The 27,914-nt window shown below is 44.4% G+C and overlaps 1 protein-coding gene across 3 annotated transcripts in view; it reads right to left on the bottom strand.

The window, feature by feature from the left end:
* LOC111144869 (programmed cell death 11) overlaps positions 1 to 27,914 on the bottom strand; it is a 51,880-nt gene that overhangs the window by 12,302 nt on the left and 11,664 nt on the right. For all 3 annotated transcript variants that reach the window (XM_022499431.1, XM_022499428.1, XM_022499430.1), the window contains exons 2-22: positions 27,321 to 27,433; positions 26,162 to 26,293; positions 25,409 to 25,576; positions 23,658 to 23,819; positions 22,197 to 22,320; positions 21,510 to 21,691; positions 16,345 to 16,452; positions 14,573 to 14,779; positions 13,818 to 13,942; positions 13,574 to 13,634; positions 12,775 to 12,921; positions 11,243 to 11,494; positions 10,525 to 10,659; positions 9,803 to 9,997; positions 8,510 to 8,680; positions 7,317 to 7,536; positions 6,274 to 6,423; positions 5,736 to 5,851; positions 3,817 to 4,358; positions 2,878 to 2,940; positions 252 to 360 (exon numbers count right to left, since the gene is read on the bottom strand). In XM_022499431.1, coding sequence (XP_022355139.1) covers positions 252 to 360; positions 2,878 to 2,940; positions 3,817 to 4,358; positions 5,736 to 5,851; positions 6,274 to 6,423; positions 7,317 to 7,536; positions 8,510 to 8,680; positions 9,803 to 9,997; positions 10,525 to 10,659; positions 11,243 to 11,494; positions 12,775 to 12,921; positions 13,574 to 13,634; positions 13,818 to 13,942; positions 14,573 to 14,779; positions 16,345 to 16,452; positions 21,510 to 21,691; positions 22,197 to 22,320; positions 23,658 to 23,819; positions 25,409 to 25,576; positions 26,162 to 26,293; positions 27,321 to 27,413 — 3,462 coding nt within the window. In that variant the 5' untranslated portion in view covers positions 27,414 to 27,433. The remainder of the gene's footprint in view (positions 1 to 251; positions 361 to 2,877; positions 2,941 to 3,816; positions 4,359 to 5,735; positions 5,852 to 6,273; positions 6,424 to 7,316; positions 7,537 to 8,509; positions 8,681 to 9,802; positions 9,998 to 10,524; positions 10,660 to 11,242; positions 11,495 to 12,774; positions 12,922 to 13,573; positions 13,635 to 13,817; positions 13,943 to 14,572; positions 14,780 to 16,344; positions 16,453 to 21,509; positions 21,692 to 22,196; positions 22,321 to 23,657; positions 23,820 to 25,408; positions 25,577 to 26,161; positions 26,294 to 27,320; positions 27,434 to 27,914) is intronic.

Genomic DNA, 27,914 nt, shown 5'->3' with positions numbered 1-27,914 from the left:
TTAAATCTTGCTCTCTATTTTTTCTTTCCCTTTCATATCATTAATCTACAAACATGTTCAACTGTGAGTTGCTTGCTAAGTGTTTCATAAGCCATAATTTTAGCTCCTCAGTTAGGCTTCTGGTCTCCCACAAACCAACATGGTAGCAAACAGAAGCAAATGTTAAGTGCTAATGGCTGTTGTCTCCAGCTTCTCCCTTTTTTCTTCTGAAAAAAAGGACAGCATCATGCTGCAGAGTGTGCACCACTCACCTTCTTCAAGAAACAAATCAAAGTCTGCCCAGCCTGGTACTGTTTAACCTTCTCCAAGGGGCTAACAGAGTGAGTGTTGAGAGCAGTACAGCCATCCTTCTCCAGCTCACTGTTGGCAGAAAAGCAATGGAAAGAGTATGCCAACCTCTGGATACAGCTTCTAGCTTAAAACCATCTCCCCAACGTCGTCATGGATTGACTGTACCCTCCATGTTCATGCACACCACCCACATGCCCATTTCTCTCCTCCAAGGGGAATGGTCATAATATCTGCATGACAGCTATCTCCTCCACTTCATTCACCTAGGTATGAACAAGCTATAAAGTAGGTAGCCTACAATCTTTAAAAATTTAGGAAACAACATTGTTTTACTACTTCTTTTGTAATACTATTTACCTATTGCTTTACAGTTTGCAGAATAATCTCTCAATGAATGTGACAACAATCTTATGTGTGCATGAGGCAGGGTAGATATTATTAAACTCATTTTATGCTATTAAACCAGGAGTTGAAGTCAGGGCTCTGATTCAAAAATCCAGGGCTCTGTCCCCTATGCTACCTTGAAGTTATTACTGCCTTTCTGCTCAGTAAAGCAAAAAAGGGGGTGTGGTTACCAGTCCACAAAGCACTTCAAAAAAAAAAAAAAAAAATCACAGAACTCCTCATCCAGCTTACCAAGTAATTTCTAAAACAAAAACCAAACAAGAAAATAGTACAAGTAATGCTAATAAACTATCACATATAATAGCAATCACTGGTGAATATAGAAAAACAGAAACATTCATATACTAGTAAAGTTAAAATGCATATATCTTATAACCCAGAAAATTCCACCTTACAGAAATCCTTGCACAGACACACAGTGGAACAAGTTCAAAGATGTTCCCTGTGGCATTATTTATAATAGAGAAAAACTGGAAACCACCTTAAACATCCTCCATCGGTTGGGCACATTCATAAGATGAATTACTATTTTAACTACAAACACAAAAGCAGATCTCAAAAACAAAATTTTAAGTGAAAAAAACAAGTTGCAAAATATTAAGTACAGCATGCCATTTATGTGAAGTTTGAAACCACACAAAATAATTTTGTAGACATACATGCATGTGTGTGTGTGTGTGTGTGTGTGTGTGTGTGTGTGTGTGTGTGTGTGTGTATACAAGCAGGGGGAGTGGGAGAGGGAGAAGCAGGCTTCCCACAGAGCTTCAATGTGGGGCTCGATCCCAGGACCCTGGGACCATGACCTGAGCCGAAGGCAGACGTTTTAACGATTGAGCCAGCCTGGTGCCTTGATTACTCAGCCTTTAAAAAGAAGGAAAATTCTGCTACATGCTACTATGTGGATGAACCTTCAGAATGTTGTGCTGAGTGAAGCTAGCCAGCCAGAAGGACTGACCATGATCCACTTACACGAGTTATCTAAAGTAATCAAATGCAAGAAACAGAAGTTAGAATGGCAGCTGCTGGAGGTGAGGGGTAATAAGAAATGGAGAGTTGTTCTATGGGTATAGAGTTTCAGCCATGCAAGATAAAAAGGTTCTGGGGATCTGTACTACAATAATGTGCACATAGTCAATAACACTGTGATGCAAACTTAAAAACTGTTAAGAGAGTAATTTTATGTTTTGTGTTTTAACCACAATAAAACAAAAAAGCAAAATGAGGGAAGAGACTGGGACACAGATATACACAAAGAGAATACCACATGAAGACACTCAAAGAAGATAACCATCTGCAAGCCAAGAAGGGAGGACTCAGAAGAACCAACCCTTGTTACCTGGACGTATCTCCCCTTAGCCTGAAGAAACTACTCAACCCCAACTCTTAATTAAATAAGGCATCACACCTCAGGTGAAGATCTGGTGGACTCACAACAAAGGTCTGTTTTCATGACAAAGATTGGAGGGGATTAGGACCAAAATCGACAAAACCAAGGAACCCACATAGTAAACAAATAGGAGTGTGTGCATCCACCAAATCTCACTATTCTGCAACTAAAGAGCTTACTCTGAAGTTCAGCCGTAAAAAGGAATGAGATCTTGCCATTTGTGACAACATGGAAGGACCTAGAGAGTATTACACTAAATAAGAAAAAAGAAAAAAAAAAAAAAAAAAAAAAAAAAAAAAAAAAAAAAAAAAAAAAAAAAGATCCCAGACAAATTGGATCCAACATTAAATGGAACTGGTTTTTCCTCCACACAGAATCCCCCACTGAACACCCCTCTCTGAAATCCACTAGAACGTGACCTAAAATTCCAGTGACTGAGCAGTAGTCTCTACACTCAAAGAATGGGTATTCTTGGCTACATATTGTTTATTTTTGGAATTACTGAGTTCCAAAAAATTGAACTGAGACCAAAAATGTGCCTTTTTGTTACATGCTGACAAACAGAACTGCAACCAGACTTTTAAACCCTAAATATAGCTTTTACATAAAGTTTCTTATAATCCCTCTACCTAGCCCTATCAGAGCCTAATATCCTTATCAGAGAAATAAGACAACCTAGACAGACAGAGGCAAAATAAGTCACAATGCTGGCAGAATCTTGGCAGGAACTCAGGCTCCTGACTCCAAAGTTCCCCACTCTTTCCATGAGACCATGCTACTGGGGTTCCCCTCACCTTGGCCGGACACTCAGCTCTGGAATGGTTCGAATAAATCTGGGATGACTTATTGGGAGAAACCTGGAGAAAGAAATAAGGTCAAATCATTTCTCTTATTCTCTGTACCACCATAATCTGGAGATCAGACTTTCTCTCTACTCCCAGGAAACCCAGCTTAAAAGCCCCCCTGCTCCGCTGGCAGCCTGCCCACTGGTGACGTGTCAGGCCTGAGGGCTTCCTCTCTCACTCTCAGCAGCAAATGCTGGGCAGCTGACTCATCTGCTCTTTAACGTTGTATTATTAAACCCTGAGTAGAATTTTCCTTATGGACTACATTCTCCAACTCTTACTCTGAAAGTAAGGAAATGGAGGTCTAGAAAGTACGGTTACTGAAATTAATATGCAAATTATAGACTAAGAATTATTTTGCTTTTCTTAGTACAGCAAAGATTCCTGGTACAATAATAATATTGCAAGTAGATTTAAAGAAAAGGAGGATGACTACAGTATATAGTGGAGAATGGACTATAACAACCTTTAATGTATACTGAGCAGTAACTGCATCAGGCAACCTGCTAGGCACACTGGGTACCAGATGTTCTCTCAACCTCTGCACGAAAGGTGCTAACTGCCCATACTCCCATTTTACCAATTAGGAAAATAAAACTCAGAGTGAAATAACTACTTAAGTCATGGTCACACAATTTTAAGTGGTAAACCTGGAATGCGAACCCAGGTCTCTCTCACTTTAAACTAATGCCCTTAACCACTGCACCATATGCCATTATTTTTTCAAAGGAAAAGAGACAAAAGGATTCTTTTGGTGAACACTTCTGCTAACTAGAAGAAAATCTGATTCGTGCACAACTTTTTCAAGCCTGCCTCAGTGCCCATTCCTTCTCCCACAATTACAACAATGTCCCCTCCAAACCAGCCCATCTCCCAAAGCCTCCGTACTTGAATGTCTTCATGTCTCGCCCACCAATCACTCGGGCAGTGACTGTCTTCCCAACTTTCAGCTTGGCAGTAGGAGATGTGCCCACTGGAACATCATCTAGAATGTGGGAGGCGTGAATGCAACCAATGATGCCGTCTTCCAGTGTCACAACCACATGGGTGGGCTTGACGGACTTGACAGTGCCTGTGACCATGTCCCCGATGGACAGGGTGTGCTTCTTTACAGTCCCCACAACCAGAGCTGGATCTGCTTCCTCGTCCTCATCGACAGTCTCAGAGTCCTTCCGGGTCTGTCTCACAGTCCTCTTAGCAGCTGGCCCCTCAACAGCCAAAAGAAAACCGGTCACTCCTGGTTCTGTGGTCTTGAGGGTTAGGGAGACACCCTGTCCCACCTGCAACTTCTCTGAGTCAAAGCGGAAGGTGTCATTGAGGTGAGAGGTCAAGGAGAAAGCTGCCAGGTGGCCAGTCTCGACCAAGGAGGCGACTGCAAAGGACTCCTCCAAGTGCTGCACGACCGCCTGGTACTCGCTGCCTTTCTTCAGCTGGAAAACACAGAAAACCCACCATCCCCACTTCTTACAGGGCACAAGTGTTCAGTCATCACCCACTGGGCAGGCCAGGGCTGGGGAAGCCCCCTGAGTCCAGGGAACCCAGGGTTAGGATGAGTTGTAACGAACTAGCCTTCACTCCCTCCACCTGGCTTCCTCTCCTGTTACTGAGGTGACCTGACTAAACTCAAAAGCACCGCATCAGAATCCCTGGAACTTAGCTTTTGTTTTGAATTCAGATTCCTAGGTCCTATCCTAGAACTAACTGGGGTGATTCTTAGCAGAGCCGGGTGTCCCCTAATGGTCAAAGACACTGTGTCCCCAACTCTTGTAGTTCTGCAGCGCCCCCATGGTTTATTCATCCTTTCAACCACTCACCAGTCACTACTGAGAGCTCGTTGTGTGCGAGGCATTTAGCCCACCCTTTCCTCAGAGTCCAACCCTCACACCCTTATGTATGAGCTCACCAGCTTCACTTGGAGATATGGGATATGGATCTGCTAGAAAACTCAGTGAGGGGTCAACACTGTTTCTATTTCTCTTTGTCTCCCCATGTCTTAAAATTATAGGCAGCCAGACATGAGGAATTATACCGATGTAATTCTCTCCACCTACCCTACACAGTTAGATGCTTAATAAGTACTTTATTCATTCATTCATTCATTCATTCATTCATTTGTTTATTTAAGTGGAGCCTCATGTGGGGCTTAAACTCACAGCCCTGAGATGGAGACCCAAGCTGGGATCAAGAGTTGGGCCGCTTACCAGGTGCCCTCTTAATACGCACTTGAGATGAGGACCAAATAGATACATCATCCAGAGAAAAAGACCAAATGTGCTGAGACACCCCCTGAACCCCTTCTCTCACACAGAAGTGTACGGGACGGAATGTGGATGAGCAGCCTGGATGTCAGAACTATGCATAGACCTATTCTGTTTGGGTTATAGGTCTTAAAATAACAGTTTCCAACATTTCCCACATTTATTTCAAATAAAAGTCAAATTCTGCCTCGTCTTAAAAATCAGACTCGGCAACAGCACATGCTGATGTTCCCACGTGGCAACAAGCAGATGGGACAGAATCGTCTCTGCCCCTCTGTGGCTGGCCGTGCCCGCTGCACTCATTTACACTACCCACCCGGCCCTAAGCCAGGGACCACATCATTTATTATGGGCACCAGAGTGCAAGTCGGTACTATTACTAACCTCACCAAGACCAGAGAAGAGGTATGGGAATGACCCCCACCAACCCAGGCAGACGATCACCTCATCCACAGGCATTTGCACTGAAACCCCTGAGCAAAGTGTGTGGGGCTGAAGAGGTGGGTGATGCCTTTGAAACCTCAGGAATGGAAGTCATCGCCAGCTTACCTTTTTAGCTCTTCTGTTCACCAAATTGTGGCAAAGGGAAACATGTACCTCCAATTTCAACATATCAACATTTAAGATGACAACCTTCTTCTTCTGCCCAGGTTCCACCTCCTGCCCTGCAGGGTAGAAGCAAACACAATGTGATCGCCCTCCTGGAGTAGGGAAGGAAGCGTCTCTCCAAGAGCCCTGCAAGCCCTTGGGGACAAAAAAGAAAAGGGGACATCCATCCTGGGATGATATGGGCAAGGAAAACCAAAAGTGTAGCTCCCATACTTCAAATTCAGGTGTGCCTTAATTTATGCAAACTGCTATATAAAAATCTATATTTACCCAATTATAACAATAGGATTCACACTTAGACCTTCTTTGGCACGCTGTCAGGTGTCTTGATTTACATAGACACGAGACAGGGATGCCAACATTTTCTACTGAATCAGCTCCTCTACATTATGCATTTGGGAATTCTGTACCCAAGAGAGGGAAGAATGGACGAAGAATTTCCCCCATGAACCACTAGGGGTGAGACAGCAGTGCTCACCTGCCCGATGGTATCTGCTGGCCCTCAGAACCAGGCCAGGCACAGGGCCCTCACTGAACACCACAGAGCCGTCCTCCAACACCTCCTGCACCTCTAGGTCAAGGATCATCCCGGGTGTCATCTCAGCCAACGTCTGGATCAACACAGAGTCTGCCAGAGAGACCCAAAGGAAACAGGATTAACAAGCGGAAACAATACTCACTGTTCTCTTCCTCCGGCAACGCACTGTCCCATGGAGGAGAGCAGAATCCTGGAGCATTGCGAAGGTAGATCACTTTTGGTAGAAATATGCGACGCCCGTGAACACTCCGATTGCCGGGAAAGAGACCTGCACCTCTTGCTGACCCTCCCTGGCCATCACTCATGAAAGTAGCCAACAAATACCACAAACACACACTTTCCTTTGCTTTCTGAATTTTCACTGCTTCAGTTTGGAATCTATCCTCTCAAGCTTCTTATTCCCAAATCCCATCAGGATTCCAACAATCCTCCCTGATGGTTGGAAACTTTAGAAATCAACATAACCACCCCTCAGAGTCTTCCAGCAGGTCCCTGCTCCATTCTCTCATCCACCAGGTATTGGCTGAGTAAGTGAGCAGTGAAGACGTGAACAGATTCACAACAAATGCAAACCTGAGGACACAGAGCTAGGGGAAGTTCTGACTTTGGTCTGGGAGAGAACACAAGGGGAACCTCTGGGATGCTGGTAATGATCTTTATCTGAATCTGGGGAGTAAATGAGGGTGTTTGTTTTATAAACATTTACTGAATTATACCTTAAATGATGTATGCAGTTTATACAAGTTATACTCCCATTAAAAAGCGGGGGGGGGGGGGACGCCTGGGTGGCTCAGTTGGTTAAGCATCTGACTCTCGATTTCTACTCAGGTAGTGATCTCGGGGTTGTGGGATCAAGATGAGCACGGAGCCTGCTTGCCATTCGCTCTCCTTCTGTCCCTCCCACTCATGTGCTCTCTCTGCCTCACTCTCAAATAAAACAGACGTTCCCCACCCCCGACCCCCCTCAGCCCACGTGCCCCCACCTCGGTTGCTCATGAGGCTGCGCACACCCTGCCGCTCTTCCAGGCACTGGCTCAGGAGGAGGAGGCTGGTGGTGGCCAGGTCGCCCAGACCACAGTCCGACAGCCGCAGCGACAGCAGCATGCGCTGCTTCTCCTCATCCACGTTGGTCACCTTCGCAACCACTGTCTGCCCCTCGACGAAGTGGTCACTTGTGGAAGTCACAAACTTGTCACTCATGATCTAATGAGCAGGCAGAAAGTAAAGACAGGAAGTCTCTATCAAGACAACTCACTTCAGGCCCCCAGGAAAGGATGTGTGGGGGAAGGAGTGGGGAGAGGGAGGCCAGGAAGATTCCTCAGCCCTCTCTTCAGCACAGCTCTACTCCCCTTCCAGAAAACCATGCAAGACCCTGGCCGTCCAAGCCAGCCTTCTAGAGGGCACCCAGCCAAGAAGGCACATCACTGGCAAGCCACGTGTCTAACACACGATGGTAACCCTCTGCCCTGTGCTATGCGTGTTTCTGCAGGCTTCCCCTCTTCTCTCAAACTGTTCTGGCAGGGGATACAAATAAGAGCCATCTAGGGAAAACATCAGGGGGATAAACCTACGGAAAGGAAGAAGTATTTATTCATACTTCTTCCTTTCCATAGGTGAACTACAGGCCACCTGCTCTCCCACCGTCTTACAGTGACTTCACTAAGACTCCCTCCAACTCTGGGTCACAGTTTAGTTAGCAGGCACGAGGGGTTCAACGATGGGGTCACTAAGACTTTTTGCAATCTGAAAAGTTCATGACTTCAGTGACACCGTGGTGAAGGGGATCCTTCCAAGGTATTCTGGTATCGTGATGCCTCAAAAACCCCAGAGGTTGCAAAACTAGTACTCAGTGGCTCAGGAAAGTTAACGGCCATGTCTATACATGCTGAGAGTGTAAGTCACTATTCTGGCACTGGAGACTAGTCTTCACAGCCCCTGCCCACCTACCCAACGCTGTACCATTAAGTAAAGATGCCCCTCCCTCCAGGACACAGCCCTGCACCAGGACACATGGCTGGGCAAGAATCTCAGCCCCATTCCCCTCAGCCAGGTGGCCTTTCTGCCTTGCCCCTGAAAAATCTTACAAGGATTAAGGTATCCTGCACCTTCCCACTCTCAGGTTCCATGACTGTAGTATCTCTCCCCCAAGGCTCCTGGTACATGGAGCTGAACTTACAGCTTTGGGGGCCAGTCCACTAAGACCTGACGGGAACTGGACGAACACACCATAGTCCTTGATGCTCTTCACAAAACCGATGAGCAGCATCCCAGGATGGATTTCTGCGAAGCTTTTAGGATCCTGGCCACCCTCCACGGTGGAGACCAAAGCTGGCTTCCTACAAAGGAGCTAATGGCACTTCATCAAGGAACATTCCAGAAAGCGCAGATGAAATAACCATCTCTCCATCTCCTTTTTCCATTCTACCTGCTCTACTGCTACAGTGATTCTCTAAGCATGCAGACTAACAGCACTAGCATCACCTGGAATCTGTTAGAAATGCTAACTCCTGGGGTGCCTGGGGGGCTCAGTTGTTAAGCATCTGCCTTCAGCTCAGGTAATAATCCCAGGGTTCTGGGACGGAGCCCTGCATCAGACTCCCTAATCAGCGGGAAGCCTGCTTCTCTCTCCCACTCCCCGTGCTTGTGTTCTCTCTCTGTCAAATAAATAAATAAAAATCTTAAAAAAAAAAAAAAAAAAAAGAAAAGAAAAGAAAAGCAAGCTTCCAAACACTGTCCCAGACCTACAGAATCACAGACTCTGGGGTGGGGCTCCACAAGCTGTGTAAACAAGGCCTCCAGGTGATTCTGATACACACTCAAGTTTAAGAACCAGTGCTCTTCCTTTCTCTGTTAGTTTGTCTCCAGGTTACTGAAGAGGACCAAAAAGAGACAGGCTCATCTCTGTGGTTTGGCAGCTGGACCAACCATGACAGGATCCTCCACAATCTTCACACTAACTGACTCTATCCCACCTCCTCAATCTTCACCCTTCAGAGATTTCATTTTACATTCTGTGAGGAAGAGGCAGTGTTCTCCTTTGAAGTACACATACCAAGACCAAAGGGAATACTCGGGAGCCCCATGGGCCTGATGGCGGTGGCGGCAGGGGGACGGGTATTGGGAAGGAGGACAGCAGCTGCCTCATTAATTGTTCCAGCTCAAGGGGCAAGCACTGTATATAAGAAGGCAAGATGTGCTACTGGAGATATCCCGCTGGACCTGGCAGGCCACACTGCCCTCTGTCGGACACCTTAGACTCCCACTCTGTCCTGATGAGCATCTACTGGTAGAACTTCAATCCTCTTACTTTCCACTAGGGGAAGGCAGGGAAAGTACAGTCTGGTCACTGGTTTCATTTTATGGAGGTATTTCTGAAGTCAAATGACTGACTTTTTCCCATGGAGCTTCCAGTCCAGAGCAGAGTCTTCCCCCAAGGGCCCACAGCTCACCAGGTGCCAGTAAAGGATACAACACGTCCCTCGCTCTGGCTGAGACAAAGTACTCTGTGAAGAGTGTCACCAGTCTGAAGCCAGTGATACAACAGAGGGCCATTGGCGACGTGGTCCGACAGATGAGGCGTGGGGAGGAAAGCAGGGGTGTTGTAGGGCAGGACAGCCACCTCCAGCCCGTCTTTGGTCTTCTCTAAAACCTTCACATCCACCAACTACTCAGGAAAAGAAAGACAAAAAATGGTACTTGTCCTGAGCAGACAGCAACCACATCTGGCTCAGGCAGAGATAAGTCCCAGCACCAGGGATCATTGAGAGGTCAAGATCAGAGAAGGAGTTTTCTTCCACACCCCACACCACTGCCCCCAAAGACCCGCCAGGGACCCGCACACACACCAAGACCCATTTAAGTGCTCGCATCACTCCTCTCCCAAGTCCCTCTACTGAGTCTCAGGGGAAAGGCAGTATCACAGGCTGGTCCTAAAGACCAGAGAGGAAAGAGGACAGCAGGACACTGCTGAATAGCCATACAAGAATGGCACCTTCCTTTCCTGGACAGCTTCCATTTGCTCTGACACACAGAAAAGAATCCTCTTTCAAGACCCTCAATTCTGTCTAGCCCTAGAATCTTATCTAGCTACCTTGATCTTTCCCTCCACAGGTCCCAGTGCCCCACGTGTCAGTGGCACCCCACTTTCTGCCATTGTCAACTGAAGTAGCTTCTCTGGAGAAGTCCAGGTACCTGTCCAAGGCTAACAGTTCTTCTTTTCTTCTGACTGTGTCCCAGATGCTCCTTCTTGGGATCACCCAACAGCTTGAAGGACAAAAGCATCCTCTCTTTGGATGGCTCACAGTTCAGCACCACAACCTTCACCACCTAGTGAGAAATCACACTTGCCTGGCTAACTCTTCCCCGCAGGCCAGCCAGGCCCTGGAGAGAGCTGCCCTCCACAAGCACTGCAGAGGGAGAGGCACGTAGACCTGGGATCAGGTCAGAAAGCAATGGAGAGTAATGTACTGAAAGATACACAGAATCCCCCTCACGTCCACCTTTCGTGGGAGAGGAAAACATGAATAAGTTTTTGATACAACCCCAAGCTTTCAAAACTTATTTTTCCTAGATAGACCCAGACTCACTAGTTTTATGGCACTGCCATCTTGTGGTGACAATGACCTCAGAACAATTTCTGATGTGAGGGCCACCAGCATGTTTGTTATAGGTAAAGACTAATTCATTTCTTCCAGGTTGTGGGGCTGAGGTCACTTAGTTTGCCAGCTTCTGCTGAAACCCCCTGAAGGTTCCTCTCAGTTCTGTTCCACATCTCCTCCACCTAGCTGGCTCCAACCCACTGCCCCACATGCCCCTTCCTTAGCCCTTAAAAAGTAGTCCTCCCACTACTCCGTCAAATCTGAGTTCATGGGGTCACCAAGGATATGGGCCTGTCCCAGGAAAGGGTTACCTGGCCAGCGTAAAAGACCCTCTCTGGGTCAGGGACATACTCGGCACTGAGCTCATGCTTGGGCACCAGTCCCTGCACATCGTTGTAGAACTTCACGATGCAGCCATAGTCCTTGACCCTGAGGATGAAGCCATGCGTCTGCAGACCAGGCTTGGCATCGGCATAGCAGGTAATGGCAGGCAGCTTGGACTCAATTAGGGTTTTCTTCAGCGTCATCATCAGCTTCTTGGCTTCAGGATCACAAAGCAAAACCTAAGGGAAGAATACTGGTTGTCATCAAGTTACCCGTTATCAAGAGAGCCATCGGACTGGTCTCTGCAACCTCTGAACCCAAAGGCCAGGGTCCGTCCTTAAGAACCTATCTCTTTCCCTGCTCCCTGCTGGATGACAATCTGGGGAGTATTCACCTATTTCAAAAGTACTTCCTCCCATACGTTCCCTCCTGGGCCTGCATCCACAAGCACCATCCCCATGCACCTCCACAGCGTCTTGGGTCAGTCCTTTCAATGCCACCTCAGCTCCCTCCCAGACCATGTGCCATCTTGTATAACAGAATGAACGACCGAGCCAACTCACCACCTCAGTACTACTGTGTATTAGCTACTGAGATTGAGAGATCCAACCATCTCTCATCCCTCAGGTCATCTCCTTAAAGGCAGAGAAATTCCTTTGTTTCTAACTTCCTGACTCCACTACTATAAAATTTTGCACCAACGGGTGATCAGTATCTTTCTTGACTCAATAATGAAATAAAACGAAAAGAAGAAAATCTAACGTTGTGAGTGCCTGCACACACCAGGCCTTGTGTTAAGTACTGCATATCACATTTAATCTTCACAACTCTGTGAAGCTTCTCTTGGGATTCAAGACTTTGTTATAAACCACTCAAGTTTCAGCAGCTTAATTTAGATATTTCTGTGCCTAACACACCCCTCGCTCCTCTTTAAATCCTTTCTAGTTCAAGTACCACCTCTGCCAGAAATCTAGAAGATATTATGGTCATATAGACCTGCATGTGAAAACTGGTTCTGCCATTTATTAGCTATGTGACTTTGAGCGAGCTGTGTGACTTCACTTTCCTACACTTTACTTTCCCCACTGCAAGACGAGGATAACAGTACTTACTTTATGGGATCGTTTTAAGGATTAAATGACATAATGCATTGCAGGGGCTTAGGATAGCAAATGGCACAAAATACATGTTACAGGGCAGTTACTACTGATATCACCAATATTCCTGCTGGCCCAGCCCACCCTTGCCTCTCCTCTGAGATACGACCATAGCACAGAGCCTGCGCCAAACCAAGTGACAAAAAGTCACACAGTGGCTTGCTCTCTTCATGTATTATTTTGACTCTCAATTATATTACACAACAATCAAGGGCAGTGACCCGGTTTTCTCTTCTCAATGCCAGATACAAACCACAGATGTTACATGGTCATTCTGTGGAAAAAGGCAGAAACTTCAGCTGAGAAGCATTGCTCTCTTCCCATCTGGCTTAAACCCCAAGGAGACCCTTCAGGAGGCTCACCCGGCACTTGACCTCATCCCCGATGTGGTACTTCTTTTCTGGATTCTTCATCAGGATGTCGGCCAGGTGCATGGGCGGTATCAGGCCCCGGATTTGCTCGCCCACCTTCACCAGCATCCCGTATGGCTTTATGGTCAGCACTGTGCCCTAGAGAATCCAAAGAAAAGATGCCATCATGCCTCAAGAATGGCTTTTCCCCCTCTACTTCTTACAACAAAGCAGGTCACACCTCTCTTTTGAAACCCAGCTTCCCAGGCTAACTGCCTATTATTCCAGATGTCACAGGGTAAAGCACACACCCCGCGCTGATGTGAATGCAGTCTGTTTTGTTTACAGGAACCTTCGCATCTTTCTGTGGGAACATGTTCTCTGTCTACCTCACAAGCACATTCTTCACAGGAGGGGATTCTGTCTCCTAAGGAACAAACTCTACCTTAAAGGAGATCTGCTCAACTAGGGCTAAATGGCTGGACACGAGAGGCAACTGCAAGTGACCTCATACTAACATCTCAGGAGTTCAACTAGCACAGAACTAACTTTTGCCCAAATCTAATAAATACCATCAAATGCCAGGATTTATGACCTCCTGACTCTGTGTATTTGAGTGATGCTATTAAGACCTTACCTTGAAATTAATTACATGTTACCCAAGGGAAGAAAAAGAATCTCCAGTTAACAGGCAGGGGTAAGGAACATGACTTTGATGTGTTCATGTGAGAACTAATGAGTGGCCAGTTAACCTGTGAACTAAAGAATGTCTGAAGGTGAACGAGTATCTAACGATATGCTTGAGTCTTACCTCCACCAGTGCCCCAGGTTTGATGTCATGATATCTAAGGTACTGAGCTTCAATAATGGTCCTAGAACAAAAAGAAAACACAAGATTAAATAAGCCAGGGCAGAGGCTACCTAAAATTCAGGGCTCCCAAAATCATGCCGGCAAGAAAGAAAATAATCACCACGTCAGGCCAGGAGAAACTGTGAGCAAGCAACCCCAGAGAAGCACACTTCTCCAGCCCCACACGTGTCGATGACAGACTTACGTCCTAAGAGAGAGCAAGGCCAGCTCATCCATTTGGCTGTAATCGATGATTCTACACTTGTGAGTGTTCCCTGGCTTAAAGGAGTCAGCACTGAAGACGTTCTTCGAGTCGGAGAGATGGCTGAGCTACAAAGTACCAAGTGATTAACCACAAGCCAGACACAGTAGATCTGAGGCAATCAGATATGAAAACACATTGACACATTTAGCACCTACCATAAAAACACTGTTGATCGCCTATTAAAATAATTCCGCTAACTAAAACACTGCTCTTTACGGTCATAGACTGTAAGGTCAGAGAACAGTCTAGATGATGGGTCCAAAAACTATAACTCATAAGTTAGTGCCTATTTTGCAAATAAAAGTTTTACTGGAACACAGCCATGCCCGTTCATTTACATACTGTCTATGGCTGCTTTCCGGCTACAACAGAGCTGAGTGGTTAGCACAGAGATCGAATGGCCCACAAACCTGAAATATTTATTATCTGGCCCTTTCAAAACCTTTGCCAAGCTCTGGTGTGGATCTGAACTCATTCTTGTACCTACCATCGACCAGGTATCAAAGTCAGTCAGATTAATCCTAAAGAATTCTAAGAACAAACGGATATTGTTCTAATCCCTCTGCAGAGTCTGCCACACCTGGGGATACTAAAAAATAGGCAACTAATACAAGGGATGTAGAAAACAGAAAAGGACCCACGTGTCCCCAGAATCTCTCTAGTGATAAGATCCTGGAAACGAAACACTTCCTCACCCGGGCATAGGCCAGCGCCCCATCCTTCAGCTTGAAGGTGGCGCCGGCCTTGCTGATAAAGCTCTGGACAGGAACGTCATCCAGCACGGCTCCCAGATGCTGGCAAGAGAGCCGGGTGAGGGAGCGCCCCGGCTGCAGGAAGACGGGACGCAGGCTCAGCCGCACGGCCCTGGTCCGAGGATGGACACAGAGAACACAGGCCCTTACCTAGATAAGAGAAAGAGAATCATGAGCAGGAGGAGGCACATGGAATATCAGGCCCCCAGAGCAGACTTTCAGAGCTCAAGACTCCACATCTGCTGCCCAGGTTATGGATGGAAGCAGGAATATCAACTAGGGCAATCCAAACAAAATTGGGCAAAAGTCAAACAAAATGCCCCGGAGAAACTGCGTCTAACTAAATCCATGCTCACTCAAGGCCAGGAAAACATACCAGGGTCCCCTTAACACCATGAGGCTAATAACGCATATGCGACAGAAACCATGTCCCAGCATCACTGTACCAGAGACCCGCCTAAAACACACCAGGAACAGCCTGCTCTGATCACAAGGTCACAGCATGTAAAATGTCTGCATTTTGTACACAAATAGGATTGTAAGGAGAAAAAGTTACTAGAAAAAAGTTCACCAAACAGTTAATATTATCACTAAGTGCTGGGAAAACTTGTTTAGCTAAAAAACATGTCTCTGTAGAATCCGATAGCATATATTACTGTTAAAAGCAAAAAAGAAAAGAAAGAAAATCATTTTAGGATTCTATTAAAAACTCTGAATAACATATATTGGGACTTTCTTCCCAAATAGTCATGATCACTGCAGAAAATTTGGATATTTAGGTAAATGCAGAAAAATCAGCCAGTTAATCATGATTAACACCACACAGTATAATCTGCCAGTATTTTAACCAGGTGTACCATTAAAAAAATTTTTCAGGGAGACCTTGGTGGCTCAATCAGCTAAGCATCTGCTTTGGTTCAGGTCATGATCTCAGGGTCCTGGGACTGAGCTCTGCATCAGTCTCTTTGCTCAGCAGGAAGAGTCTGCTTCTCCCTCTCCCTTTACCCCTCCCCGGTTCATGCACGCACACATGCACACTCTCTCCCTAATGAAAAAAATCTTTAAAAAATTAAAAAAATTTTTGAAGCAAAAATAAAAATTTTTTCAGAGCACTTAGGTGGCTCAGTTGGTTAAGTGCCCAACTCTTCATTTCAGCTCAGGTCATAATTTCAGAGTCATGAGATTGAGCCCCACTTCGGGTTCCACACTCAGCACAGAGCCTACTTGAGATTCTCTCTCTCCCTCTCCCCTTCCCTCAGCTCACACTCACACATGCACACATTCCCTCTCTCTCTAAAATACATAAATAAAATCTTTTTAAAAATAAAATTTTTTCAAAGTTGGATCTACTGTATCCATAGCGCTTTTAAATTGCATTTTCTGTTTAAATGCATATGTTGTTCTTTTACTTTAAATATCCTTAAACACCTTAAATGATAACAGCAAAAGATTCACTACCCACCCCCGCCAAAACCAAACTATATAAAACAATAAGAAATACAAACTACAAGTTGCCTTCTTTTTCATAGATTCCTTCCCTAATCTCAATCCACAGAAATAACCGCCGTGGCTTCGTGTGGTCCTTCCAAAACACATTTCATTCCCCTTACTGCCTCTAATACCTGTACACACGCAACCCTAGGATCTGCTCATAGCTAGCTGCAATACCAGACAGCTGTTTGGGATACAACTGGAATTAAGAAAACGTTTCTTACTGCTTGATTTGAGAAATATGTTCCAGCTTTCTTGGGATCCAGGTGCATAAAGTCAACCAGGCCAGTGAAGAATGAAAGGAAGTTTAGTGTAAGGCCAACTGGAGTCACCTAAAAATATACGGAACAAGAAGGAACCAAGAATGTGAGACACTGTTCATATGAAACCCTCACTGCCGTGTTTTCCACAACTGCATCTCTCTCCTCCCTCGGCTAACCCTTATCAATTCTTCTTCCTTAAAATTAAGTGGCAGGACAACACCCAGCGCTATTTTTTTTAAAGATTTTATTTATTTATTTGACACACAGAGAGAGAACACAAGCAGGCAGAGTGGCAGGCAGAGGGAGAGAGAGAAGCAGGCTCCCTGATGAGCAAGGAGTCCCATGTGGGGCTCAATCCCAGGACCCTGGGATCATGACCTAAGCCGAAGGCAGGCGCTTAACCGACTGAGCCATCCAGGCATCCCCTAGCTGTTCCTTTGTTCAGTAAGCTCACCTCCCTTCTGGCATGAGAGGCATCAATCCTCCCAACTTGAGATTTCCTGATGGGATGGAGGGTCATTTTCACAAGGATCCTTTGGAAACTGCCAGCCCGATCACCTGGGCAAACTGTTGCTAACTTGGTGATCTGCCCAGACCGAGAAGGCAAAACCCTAATGCCAGCAAAAGGGAGATATTGCCTGTGCTGTTTCACCCTAAGGAGACCCCCAGAAGCTAAGCAATTAGAGGTGACAAGCACCTCAAAAGAGATCAATGAGGCAGAAGACTGAAATCTGGGAAACAAAGTTAAACCTCCAGGTCCTCTCCTCAAACTACAGGGTCTATGCTTCTCCTGCTTCACAGAAAATGAGAGTTATTCTCTAGGAAACTTGTACAGAGACACAAAAGACAGGGAGAGTGCAAACCCTGAAAATGTAGATTAAGAAAAATTCTGAGTATTATATACCACCTAGCTCTCAGGCCAGGATTATACCCTCCTGAGGAGAGATTAACAGATTAACAGATCCTTTCTAGAGAAATCTTACTAGAGAAGACTTAACACCAATGACATTGGGAGCTGCTCAAAGTCTGCTAGCTCCGGATTCTGAGCGTGAGGTCGTCAACATGTCCCACTCAACCAGGTATTCCAGTACCTCACTCATACAATGACAATCAAAACAAACATTTAAGAGAGAGTACAAAGTTAAAATTGAAGAGAGTCTCCCAGAAGGCACAATACAGAAAAATACATGCACATACCAAAACAAAGTGAGATGAAAAAATAAGAAAATTAAAGAACTGAAACATTAAGCCTAACATCATCCAGAGTTTGAGAGAAAAAAGAAACTATATTTAAAAAAAAAAAAAAGCTGTTAAGGGGCTAGTATCCAGACTATATAAAGAACTCTTACAACTTAATAATAAAAAGATAACCTAACTTTAAGATGGACAAAGAACTTTTGAATAGATATTTCTCCAAAGAAGATACACAAGTGGTTGTAACACAACTGGCCCATGAAAAGATGCTTAACATTGCTAATCATCAGGGAAATGCAAATCAAAATCACAAGGAGATACCACTTCATACCCACTAGGATGGCTATAATAAAAAGCATAATAACAACTATTTGTGAAAATGGGAAGAAACTGGAACCCTTAACTGCTGATGGGAATGTAAACTGGTGCCGCCATTTTGGCTCTTCCTCTAAAAGGTCAGTTACTATATGACCAGCAGTTCTGTTCCTAAGTATATGCCTAAGAGAAATGAAAACTTACATTCACACAGAAACTTACACACCAATCTCACAGCAGCTTTACTCATAAGAGCTCAGAGCAGAAACAACCCAAATGTCCACTAACTGATGAATGCAGAAACAAAATGAGCCATCTCCACACTGTGGAATAGTATTTAGCCATAAAAAGGAATGAATCACATGCTGCATCATGCGACAACATGGATGAGCCTTGAAAACATGCTAAGTGACAGAACCCGATACAAAAGGCCACATATTGTATGATACCATTTATATGAAATATCCAGAATAGACAAATCTAGAGACAAAAAGTAGAGCCAGGGGCTTAAGAGAGGGAGAGATGGAGAGTAACTATCAATGTGTACAGGATCTCTTACTGGGGTGATGAAATGTTCTGGAATCAAATAGTGGTGATGGCTGCACACCTTTGTGAATACACTAAAAAATTACTGAGTTATACATTACACGGGGTGTATCCTCCCATATGTGAATCATATGTCAATTTGAAAATAGAAAAAGAAAAAAACCAGTAATACAAGAAATTTTCTCAGAATTGAAAGATCTGCATTTCTGGATTGTAAAACAAATAAATGGAGAGAGATCACACCAAAACACATCATCATGAAATCTTTTTTTTTTTTTCTTAAGATTTTATTTATTTGACAGAGAGCACAAGTGGGCAGAGTGGCAAGCAGAGGGAAAGGGAGAAGCAGGCTCTCCTCGGAGCAGGAATCCAGATGTGGGACTAGATTCCAGGACCCTGGGATCATGACCTGAGCCGAAGGCAGCCACTTAACTGACTGAGCCACCCAGGTGCCCCATCAAGAAAGCTTAAAAGCGATAACAATAAAATTCTTAAACTCTTCCAAGGGGCGCCTGGATGGCACAGTTGGTTGCATATCTGACTCTTGCTTTCGGCTCGGGTCATGATCTTGGGTCATAGGATTGAGCCCCAAATTGGGCTCTGCACTCACTGGGCAGTCTGCTAGAGAGTCTTTCTTTCTCCTTCTCCCTCTGCAACTCCCCCACCTCTCACTCTCCCTCTTTAAAGTAAATAAGTAAATCTTTAAAAAAAAAAAAAAAAAATTCCTGAACTCTGCCAAAAAGAAGAAACATATACAAGAAAGAGAAATCAAAGTAGCACTAGACTTTTTAAGAGCACCAGAGGCTAGATGACAATGGCAACAGGTCTTCAAAATTCTGTTATTTTTGACAAAGAATTCTAATCCTAGCTTTACTACCAATCACATGTGAGTAAAGATATTTTCAGACATACTAGGTGTGCAGAAAAGAGTAACACAGAAAAACCCAGAATGTGATCCTCAGAAAAGCCTGCTGGCAAGGTTGGCCATTAGCTGCTGTCTGAAAATTTAGATTTTACAAATGTTCCCACAACTCCCAGAACCAAGGGGCTCTCGGCACCTGAACTGTTTATATCAACAGCATGGTATCTGGAATTTTGGTACATGTCAGGAAGAGGGTACCTACATGAGCAGCCCCAGTAAAAACTCTTGGGCACTGACTCTCTCATGAGCTTCCCAAAGACAGAATTACACCCTTTGTGACTCCACTGGGAAAGGACTCTTGGAAGCTTGTGCTCCTAGTGCCTTTTCCCTTTCTGATTTTGCTTGGCTTCCTTCCACTGTAATAAACCACAGTCACAAGTGTCACTATATGGAGTCCTCTGAGAGCTTCTAGAGCATCAGCAAGCCTGGGAGTGGTCTGGGGGATCCCCAGCACCCTAGGTCAGGAAATTAACCTCCCATGTATCTTACCAAGGATGTTTCTGGAGAATGCACCACACAAAAATGAGCAAGTAAACCAAAAAAGAGGAATATGTGGAATCAAAGAAGACTCCAATATAGAGAAAGAGGGGAAGGATCCCAGAAGACCAAGAAAGGAAATCCTAGGATATCAGCTCTGCAGGAATCCTACCAGAGCAACTGGTCTAGACAAGAGGAGGAGCTCTTGTAGGTAAAAAGAGCTCTAGGTAGGTAAAAAAAAGTAACTAAGGTTTAAACACGTTTATGGAAAAATGCAGTATGAGGAAAATAACTACAAGATGTATTATCCCCACTCGTGCTCTCTCTCACTCTTTTGCAAATAAATAAAATCTTAGGAAAAAAAAAAAAAAAAGCTGGGCGCTTGGGTGGCTCAGTGGGTTAAGCCTCTGCCTTCGGCTCAGGTCATGATCTCAGGGTCCTGGGATCAAGGCCCGCATTGGGCTTTCTGCTCAGCAGGGAGCCTGCTTCCCCCTCTCTCTCTGCTTGCCTCTCTGCCCACTTGTGAGCTCTCTCTGTCAAATAAATAAATAAATTTTTTTTTTTTAAAAAGCTGATTATCAGCTCCAGGAGGAAAAGCTATTTGAGAAACAATCACAGTACGCTCAGCGGTAAATAATATTTATATAACCATAATAATTTAAGCTCTAAATAATGATTTTTTTTTTAAAGATTTTATTTATTTATTTGACAGAGAGAGATCACAAGCAGGCAGAGAGGCAAGCAGAGAGAGAGGAGGAAGCAGGCTCCCTGCTGAGCAGAGAGCCCGATGCGGGGCTCGATCCCAGGACCCCGAGATCACGACCCGAGCCGAAGGCAGCGGCTTAACCCACTGAGCCACCCAGGCGTCCCTAAATAATGATTTAACCAAAAATTTATTATATCTCAGGAGGGTGAAGGAAGGAAAGGGAAAATTAAGAGAGCCAAATCGTCTTATTATCACCTTACCACGGTAAGAAGTTAAAACTCAATGCCTAAAATTGATAAACCAAGAGATACCAGCAAAAGCTTATTACTTAACAAATACAGAGGTAAATTTCCAAAAATAAAAGAGTGAAAGATGGAGTTAGAAGAGATGAGATAGTTCTTTGTTATAAAAGCCTTTTAATAAAAGCTTTTATAAAAAATAAAATAAATTAAAAAAAAAGGCGTGACTTTTCGGGGTGACTGGTTGGCACTGTTGGTTAAATATCCAACTCTTGATTTCAGCTCAGGTTGTGGTTTCAGGGCCCTAGGATTGAGCCCTGTGTTGGGCTCTGTGCTCAACATGGAGTCTGCCTGAGATTCTCTTCTCCCTCTGTCTCTCCCCATCCCCCAAAATAAATAAAATCTTTAAAAACAAAAAACTATATGACTTTTTCAGTCAGCACTGTCCAAAAGAAACATAATCCATGTGTAACTGTAATTAACTTCACCAGCGGTCACATTTAAAAACTACAAAGAAACAGATGAAATTTATTTTAATAACTGGTTAACCCAATACATCCAAAATATTATCATTTCAACATACGGCACTTGCTACATTTTCAGTGTATAATAAGCCACAAGCGACCAATGTCTACCCTATTGGGTAGCACAGTTTCAGACTGTGCACACGCAATACAACACAAATTATCTCTATTTTATAAAACAGTACTGATAATGAATGGTTTACCTTCTGTACCTGGGCTTTGACCACCAGTCCTGGTAGCAAGTTATTAAGGGTCCAGTTTTGCTCCTCAGTAGCAATGGCAGCAGAAACTTCAGAATGACCAATAGACAGACCGACCACTCCTCCGTTGCCTTTGACCTCCTCAATGATGCAGTGCAGGTACTGCCCCACCTTCAGTTTAGCACCTGCAAGCCCCGGCCCCAGCCCCAGCCCCCAAAAGGAAAAATACCTTCATGAGAAGGGCTCTTAACTTGGGCTCAAGCACTATCTGTAAAGATCTATGGTCTACCTGCCCAGTTACCATGTAATACCCACGTTCCCAATCTCTCAGTGACCAATTAAAAGAGAGGAATAAAGTGACCCTGACTGATTTGGTATCAACACTGCTTAAAAATATGAAACTCTCAACAAGGCAGGAAGAGTGCTGGTTCAGAGGCCCAAAAGGCCCAAATTTCAGTGGAATCTTCTAGGTGAGAAAAGTGAAACCGGTCCACTGGATCTCAGACCCTGTCACTCACTGGCCCTTCACACACATTCCCTTTCCTATCAGCTAGGATTAACACTGATTTTAGAAAAGTCAACAGCCTTTGGAGTCACCATTCTCTCATTTTATTAACCAAATGGTATTTACACACCATCCCCACATGCACCGCCTCACAACCATGCAGAGGGCCCTCTTCCTCCCCTCACCTTTGTTCTTCTGTCGGATATACTCGTGGGCTTTCTGCAGTGGCAGAAAGGCTCTGGCCCCACTAACACCAATGTCCACCACATAGCCATGGTCTTCCAGGCTGGACACAGTGCCTGTGAGCAGCTGGAGAAAGAGAAAGCATTCCCCAGAGTTCAAAAGTCAAAGGTAATGGGACACACAACAGAAATCCACTACCAAACACAAATGTTCCCACCATCAATCTTGACACATCATCCCACAATCCTCCCCCAAAGCCTCCCCCAACAACTTCGGTCCTACTTGAGGATAGAAAAGGGAAAGATATCAGCTTTCATTCTCCCAGAGCTTGAGGAATGTTATGGTTTCCAGACAGCAAGAAGTGTTATACACAGCTGAATGGAATGAAAAAGAGGGGTTTCTCCCCTAGAGAATTTTCAAAAGATAGCAAAGACTATTGTTACACAAAGAGGAGTAAACCAGATTGCCCTGCAAGGTCACTCCCAGAGCCATGACTAATCCAGAACTACTCTTCTAGCTCACCATGTCTTTTCTAAGTGTCTCCAAGACTTTAAAAAAAAAAAAAAAAAAAAAAAAAAAATCTTGCCAGCCTCCTTTACATTTCATGGGAAGCAGCGTGAAATTCAAATCTGGCTCTTACCATTTGGTCTTTGGCAAGTCATAAACCTGAGTCCATTTTACCAAATACATAAGAGGAATATCTACCTTCTGCCTCACAGGATTGCTGTGAGAATTTCTTCAGATGAAATGTCTAAAACAGCCCCTGCCAAACAGCAGGCTTCTGACATTTGTCAATTTCCTGTACCTTGGCTTACTTTTATTCCCCTTTCTGGCCAGCTTTCAGGGCCTGTCCCAAACTGGTTGCTTCTAACTAAAAGTTAAAAAAAATCTATTGATCTCCTTTCTCTTAATTACAAGAGCACCGAGATGAGTGTAGTTTATGAGTGTGTTTTATACCTACCACACGTTGGGACTCAGAGAATAGGATTAACTTCTCCTGACTCTCCACAGGACTGGGAGACTCAATAGTGAGCTATCCATCAGTACAGCTGACAGACCCATTGCCCTATCTACCCTGTCTCTTGCTCTCAGAGACTAGCCCTCAAGCATTCCCCAGAGATGCCAGAAAGCCTCTAAAAACGACTTTATCTGTAAAGAACAAGTCTTGGTAAGTAAGGCACTTTGAGGAACTCCTCACCCTGCTAAACCTCCTTGGAGGTTTTTTTTTTTTTTAATTGGCCACCAGTGAATTTTCCCTTTCCCCCCTCCAAGGTATTGTGATTAGGCTCAAGCCTTCGATTTCCATTAAGTACCTAAGCACCCTAGAGACCTTCTCCCCAGGAAAAAACCCACCCCTATGCATAATAGTTAAGCTGAAAGTAAAAGGTGGTCTAGATACTCCCTAGGAAACAAGGCAGGAAAAAGGCACATTGTCTGCTCCTCTTCCTTGACCCCATACGTACCATGCCAGGCTTCAGGGCCTCAGCACTTAGCACTTCGTTGACATTTCTGGGGTTCAGAGATAACTTGATACTCTTTTTGCCCCTCTCTGTAATACCCACACTGCTCACGACACACCTCACCAGCATGCCAGGTGAGAAGAGTTCAGGCAAGCCGACCAGGTCCTTCATAAAACAAATGAGAACAATATGATACCCATTCTTCCCATGAACCAACATACCACTGCCCAACCCTCGCTCTGTGGTTTCTCATCCTCAGACCCCAAAGAGCCCAAAGAGTGCATGAAGAAAGTAACCATTCGCCAAAGAAGAGGGATCTGTGGCCAAGTCACAGTCTTCAATTTCAGCGTAAGACTTCCAAATTATCTCCACAGAACAGGCAAATGAAGATGACCTGTCAAGAGTCGTCTGTATTCACGTTCTCCACTCTTCATCTCCTGCTCGCCCTTTAGCTCACTGGAACTGTGTTCCACCCCTCACCCACCACTTTAACTCCCAATAAAATCGCCAGTGATCTTCATGTTGCTAAATCCAGTAACTTGTTTCGCAGTCCTTCTTATATGTGACCTTTAGAGAGCATTTAACATTGGCTGGGGCACCTGGGTGGTTTAGGCAATTGAGCGTCTGACTCTTGGTCAGCTCTGGTCGTGATCTCAGAGTTGTGGGATGGAGCCCTGCATGGGGCCTGTGCTCAGTGAGGAGTCTGCTTGAGATCCCCTCCCTCTCCTTCTGCCTTTCCCTGCTGCGCAGATATGTGCATGTGCGCTCTCTCTTGCTCTCTCTCAAATAAATAAATAATATCTAAAAAAAAAAAAAAAAGTACTCAAGACTCAAGTCTTTCTCCAGGGTCAGTATTCACTTGAGGGTCCATCTTTCAGTCTCTTCTCACTTTTTCCGCTCCTTCTAGGCCCTTCTTCCCTCTTCTAGCTTCAGTTACCACCTACACAGAGTAGTCTCACACATGTATGTGTCTAGCCCAGACTACTCTGAGCTCTGAAATCACCTGTCTACTGGATGTCTCAACTGTTCCTCAAATTCAACACACCAAAAAATAAAATCGTGATCATCTCTCCCAACCCAGGTCCTCTCTCAGGGTTTCTATCTCAGAATGGCAAGGCTGACCATCAACTCACACACAACAGAAGATTAGGATTTATCCCCCTTATCAAATCCATCAGTGGGCACTGACTTGACCTCCTCGGTAGGTAAACCCTAAACACAGCCTGCTGTCAATCTCAGAGCTGGGCTACTACGGTAACCCCTTAACTGGTCTCCAGGCAACTACACGCCTCTTCCATCTATTCTCTCTGCTGTCTACGCATCACCCGTCCCAGTGAGAACACTTCAAGGGCTTCCCATTGGTTCTAGAATTAAAAACTAATTTTAACATGGTCCAGCCTCCACCCACCTCTCCTGCCCCAACCCACACCACTCTCCCTTGCTCTCTCTGCTCTAGCCACACTAGCCTTCTCTCTGTTCCACATTGTGCTCCTTCTGCCTGAACTCCCTTCCGTCTTTTTACCCAGTACACACTCAGCCTTCAGATCTCAGTTCAAGCATCCCTTCCTCAGGAAGTCCTCCAGGCTCTCTGGGCTAAGTCAAAATCCTCTTATTTGAAAAAGAAAAAAAAAAATCCCGTTATAAACTCTCATGGCCCCTTGTGCCTTGACTTCTTAGCACTCAGCAAAGTTGTAATTTTACATCTGCTTGTACACCACTTAGTTCCCATCAGAGTAGATCCAGGCTTCCCTTACCTTCACAGGTTCATCTTGAGCCACCTGCTCATTCAGCTTTTTGGTGTAGGCATCACAGATTTCAGTCACTTGCACAAAACCCCGGAGTCCATTGGGGAGACTAATCACCAGTTCCAGTTCGTTTACTTCCTTCACACAACCCAAAATCCGCATCCCCTCACACAGGGACTAGAAGAGGAAAAGTGAAATGTGCACAAGAGGGAAAAGAACAATGACTGATGTTAGCGGGGGATATTAGGGGGGGCCTGGCTTCTAGTCCCAACAAACAAAACACTTCTGCAGGCTGAATTTGAATCTTTTCCTTAGGAACCATTTAGCTTCTCTTTTTCTTTTTTACAACACATACCCAAGTTATAATCTAAAAATGTAAAGAACATTAAAAGACCACTTCACTTCTCCAAAGGAATTCCCATAGCTATGAAATCAAAGAGTAGAAGTAGAAAGGTTTAAAAGTTATTGCCAGTTCTAACCTATGAATCTACTGAAACACATTTCATGAAGACACAAGCACAATGAGGGACTCAACAGCTAAAAAGAAAAATGACACATGACCACAGGCATTGGTTAATACTCGAAGGTGATAATGCTCAATTCTGAGCATGAACTGCAATAATCTTTACGCATGCGTGCGCATGCGCACACACACACGTGTGTATATATACAAAAGGAATGGAAGAAACGAGAAAGGGAAAAGCATATAAAATATAAGCAACCCAGGTAGTTCGTTTAGAACAAAACCAAACTGTAACAAACCTCAATATTAAGGATTTCAAACTTCTCTCTTATAGACTTGCTGCTTTCTCTCTTTTCAGTTTTCAACTTTTTTGTTTTTGCTGGCCCTTTCTGGCTCTTTTTCCTTTTGGTGGATTCCTCTTCAGTAGAAATCTATGGAGGGGGAACAAAAGATCCAAAAGAATGAAGAGAAACAATCCTGGGCTTCCCCTTCAACTTCAGGTCACCTGTCACCTTGCTTTGTTACTCCTCCACTGCACCACACCCCCCAGTGTTCCTGTAATTTCTGCTCCAATCCCATCTCTCCCATTCTGTCACCAATGCTCCCTTTGCCCAAGGTGGGTGCCATCTTCATATTCTAAAAAGCCCCTTTGCTCCCATGTTCTTCCTCCCTTGAGTGGGATGGACACTGGGGTCCCCACTATGAGAAGCAATTAGGAACAGTGTGTAAAAATGGAAGGTAGAGATATCAAGACCCGAGTTAAACTCCTAACTCCACCATAACAAGCTGTGTGGTTTCAGTTAAAATATGTAACCTCTCTCAGCCTATTCCTCAACATGGAATGATGTTCTCTACTCCAGTATAGTTGGGAAGATTATATAAAATACAATCAAATGTTAGTTCCCTTCCCTCTAGCATTTGGAGCCTACTCTAGGTAAAGATGAATTTCAATGCAAATTCTGACCATTATATGTGGCAAGGATCCCATTTAAAAATCAATCACCAACTGCTTTCTCCCCATCCTTTATTTTTAATTAACTGAAGTACAGTTAACACACAATGTTACATTAGTTTCAGGCGTACAGCATAGTGATTTGACAACTCCACACATTATGTTATGCTCACCATGTGTAGCTACCACCCGTCACCGTATGATACCATTACAACATCACTGACTGTGTTGTACCTTTCATGACTTATTCCATAACTTTTCTCTCCAATCTTAAATGACATGGCACAAATATCCTAAGAACAAGGAACAACAGCACTGTAAACCCAAGTACTAAATGCCATGCTTTAAAAAACAGCCTCATGGTGGTATGGACTCTCTTACAAGTTCAACTTCCAAAAGTAGACTTTAAAAGAAACAAATATGGAAAATACCACATTCTCAAACAAGGTTTGTTCTCCACAAGAATAAATGCTCTGTGAGTCTTATCAAACAAGCATACCACTTACATCAAATAAGTTGTCTTGTTCAACTGACTTCTGCAAAGCTTTCTCTGATTTGTGGGTCTTTCTTGTACCCCCTCGGGGGAAGCTTTCTTCCATGGTTGCTGTGTTTCAGTCTCCTAAAAACAATGCGAAGAGTATCAGTATGCTGTAACCTTGGTGCCATTTCCTAACGGTTGTGATCAGTAAGCAAGGGATAGAGCCTTCTAGCACCAATGTACTAGACAACATTCAGGACTAAGAAATAGATGGTTTGATGCTAGGCCCCAGATAACCCATAATTCTTCTTTCCAAAGATCTCTGCTTCAAAACCACAAGTCCATACATCTTCCTCCATGAAAAGAAGTTATAGATCCAATTTAGTAAATATGATAGAGTAACTACAGTTAAGTCAGAGATACACAAATGATTATATAAGTCCCTATCTTCAAAGAACATGCATGATTTTGGACCGCCCGGGTAGTTCAGTTGCTTAAGCATCTGATTCTTGCTCCTGGCTTAGGTCTTGACCTCAGGGTCATTAGTTCAAGCCCCATGTTGGGTTCCACGCTGGGCGAGTAGCCTACTTAAAAAAAATTTTTTTAATAAAAAAAAAAAAAA

The sequence above is a fragment of the Enhydra lutris genome, unplaced genomic scaffold (genome assembly GCF_002288905.1).
Source record: "Enhydra lutris kenyoni isolate GAN:26980312 unplaced genomic scaffold, ASM228890v2 scaffoldscaffold12, whole genome shotgun sequence".
NCBI classification, from domain to species: domain Eukaryota; kingdom Metazoa; phylum Chordata; class Mammalia; order Carnivora; family Mustelidae; genus Enhydra; species Enhydra lutris.
The sequence above is the reverse complement of the archived record's forward strand: the minus strand, read 5'-3'. Positions and strand labels throughout refer to the sequence as shown.